Here is a 2,460-nt window from a genome sequence, read left to right on the forward strand (position 1 = left end):
TATATATATATATATATATATATATATATATATATATACTGTATATATGTATATAAAACTGCATTAAGGAGACAGCCGACCTCCTCTGAGAACTCCAGAAGTACTGATAACTCTGCTCTTGTTCTCTGGGCCTGAATAACAACAGTAATGAAACACTTCGTCACCTCGATGCGGAGCCGCAGGTGGGCCGATCTGTTTGAAGCCATTAAAGACGATGCAAACCGGCGAGCGGAGAAGGTCGTCCGTCTCGTGTGGCGCAGCTGTAATCAGCGGCGTAATGAAGGGGTAGTTTATGGATCAGGTCTCTATTACACCGTGAACAGGAATGAAAGGTGATATTTCTGGTCCGCTGTGATGAGCATGCATGTATGATTGGGTATAAGGTCCTCACATCACCTGGGTGTGTGTGTGTGTGTGTGTGTGTGTGTGTGTGTGGGTGGGTGGGGGGGGGCAGAGTCTGAGCCAAGCTTTTGAAATAATAACGACGTGAAGCTCATTCGTACCTTTTGTGCCGTTGGTATTATTTTGCACCCAACGGCGCTTCAAGCTCAGATGCAGGATCTGTGCTCAGTGCTGCCACCTGTGGCTGTGCAGAGAACTAACATCAGCGTTCAAAGCGGAATCATTTCTCTCAAATGGCGCTTCAGCCAATCCTGTGAGAGGGATCCTCAGTCGCTCTCCCTGAGTTTCTTTCTTACTGTTTTTCTCCGTTAAAGTTTATCTTTAGGGGAGCTTTGACTTTTCCGGTGCGAGGGTCAGAGGACAGAGGATGTTATATGTTGTACAGATTGTTAAGCCCTCTAAGTCAAATATTTGATTCGTGATATGCAGCTAGACAAATAAACTTGAATACAAAATTGAAAATATTCTTTAAAATTATTTAATGTTGGTCTAAAACATGATCTAAAAAGGTCTTTGTAATCATTGTTGTTTGTGCTGAAATGTACTGTTTGGTAAATGATGTAAAATAAACAGGAAGGGGAGGAGCTTCTGACGGCTGTGAATCTGTTACACGTTCTGACTTCCTGTCTGTCTCTCAGCTCCGAGCCCATTGGTTCAGACTGAAGATGTAAATCTTTAAAAGACATCTCATGCATTATTTTAAAGAACTAGTCATTTCCTAAAACAGCTGGTCACTGTAGTTTTCAATCAAACAAACAGGAGGAAATGGAGCATTTGTTGCAGGACTATTTTCGGCGGCGGATTAATCCACATTGTGTGCTTCAGTGGGATTGAGTCCGAATAAACTAGTGTGTTCATGATAAGAAAACAGTCGCTCAATGATGTACTTATTTTTGTACTTTTTGGACAAGCTGTCCAGCAAATATTTTACTATAAAACAACTACAACAAGTTGAAGCTTTGCAGTAATGAGGCTCAGAGCACCATTTGTGTCTTTCTCTGATTGTAATGGGAGCTCTGAGATCTTTCCTGCCTTTGCACCTGATTGAACAGTTCATCATTAAAACCAGCCTTCTCCCTCTGAACGCAGGAACGATCATGTTCCTGATGTGGATCTTCATTCTATCTGCTGCTCCAAACGGTGAGTTCCTTTCTACGCTCCCTTAAAAACACCTTCCAGTCACACCTGGAGATTCATTTATTACATATTTCAAAACATGGACAGAAAACCTCACCAACATCATATTTAGAGTAAACAATATACTTTTAGCAGAGGAAAGTAGAACAGTGAGCTGAATATTAGCGTTGTGTAGATGAACATAAAGCAGAGACTGACTGTGTTTTGTGTAATGACACTAATGTGGTTCACTGATGTGTTCAATGTTATTCAAATATTTTAATAATGACTCATCTTTCAGCACTTTCTGCCAGCTCCATCTTCTGCCGGGACCCAGAGGCCGGCGACCAGAACACAGATCACATGACTGGTGAGGATGAAACATCAACATGACACATGAGAGATGCAGCGCTGCTTCATATCAGTCAATGAGTCTGCTCATTTAAAGCTGTTGGTTCACGGAGTTTAAAAAGATCAGCCACGCAGCATTTCTTATGAGAAAGAAAGGTCAGAGTGCTGATGGGGGTTCAGTGTGTTCGCTGTCATAAAATATCCAGACCAGCCATCAGCTGATATCTTAATTGTATGCTAAGCTGACCCTCTTTAAAACATGACGTGGATGGGTCCAACAAACAGGACCTTCAACCAGAAGACACCGTGTTTTATTCTAGTGGTTTCTTGTCTAAACCTAACTGTTGGCGTTGTTGTCTAAACCTAACTGTTGGTGTTGTTGTCTAACCCTAACTGTTGGTGTTGTTGTCTAACCCTAACTGTTGGTGTTGTTGTCTAAACCTAACTGTTGGTTTAGTTGTCTAAACCTAACTGTTGGTTTAGTTGTCTAAACCTAACTGTTGGTCTTGTTGTCTAAACCTAACTGTTGGTGTTGTTGTCTAAACCTAACTGTTGGCGTTGTTGTCTAACCCTAACTGTTGGCGTTGTTGT

General features: G+C 41.7%; 1 protein-coding gene across 1 annotated transcript in view; it reads left to right on the top strand.

Moving 5' to 3' along the window:
• The first annotated feature begins 1,499 nt into the window (after window positions 1-1,499).
• The window catches only part of LOC116399780 (uncharacterized), a 10,269-nt gene continuing 9,308 nt past the window's right edge, over window positions 1,500-2,460 (top strand). The window contains exons 1-2 of the mRNA XM_031877179.1: window positions 1,500-1,542; window positions 1,820-1,888. Coding sequence (XP_031733039.1) covers window positions 1,500-1,542; window positions 1,820-1,888 — 112 coding nt within the window. The remainder of the gene's footprint in view (window positions 1,543-1,819; window positions 1,889-2,460) is intronic.

This window comes from Anarrhichthys ocellatus, unplaced genomic scaffold (genome assembly GCF_004355925.1).
Source record: "Anarrhichthys ocellatus isolate YVR2014 unplaced genomic scaffold, GSC_Weel_1.0 scaffold128, whole genome shotgun sequence".
In the NCBI taxonomy this organism is placed as follows: domain Eukaryota; kingdom Metazoa; phylum Chordata; class Actinopteri; order Perciformes; family Anarhichadidae; genus Anarrhichthys; species Anarrhichthys ocellatus.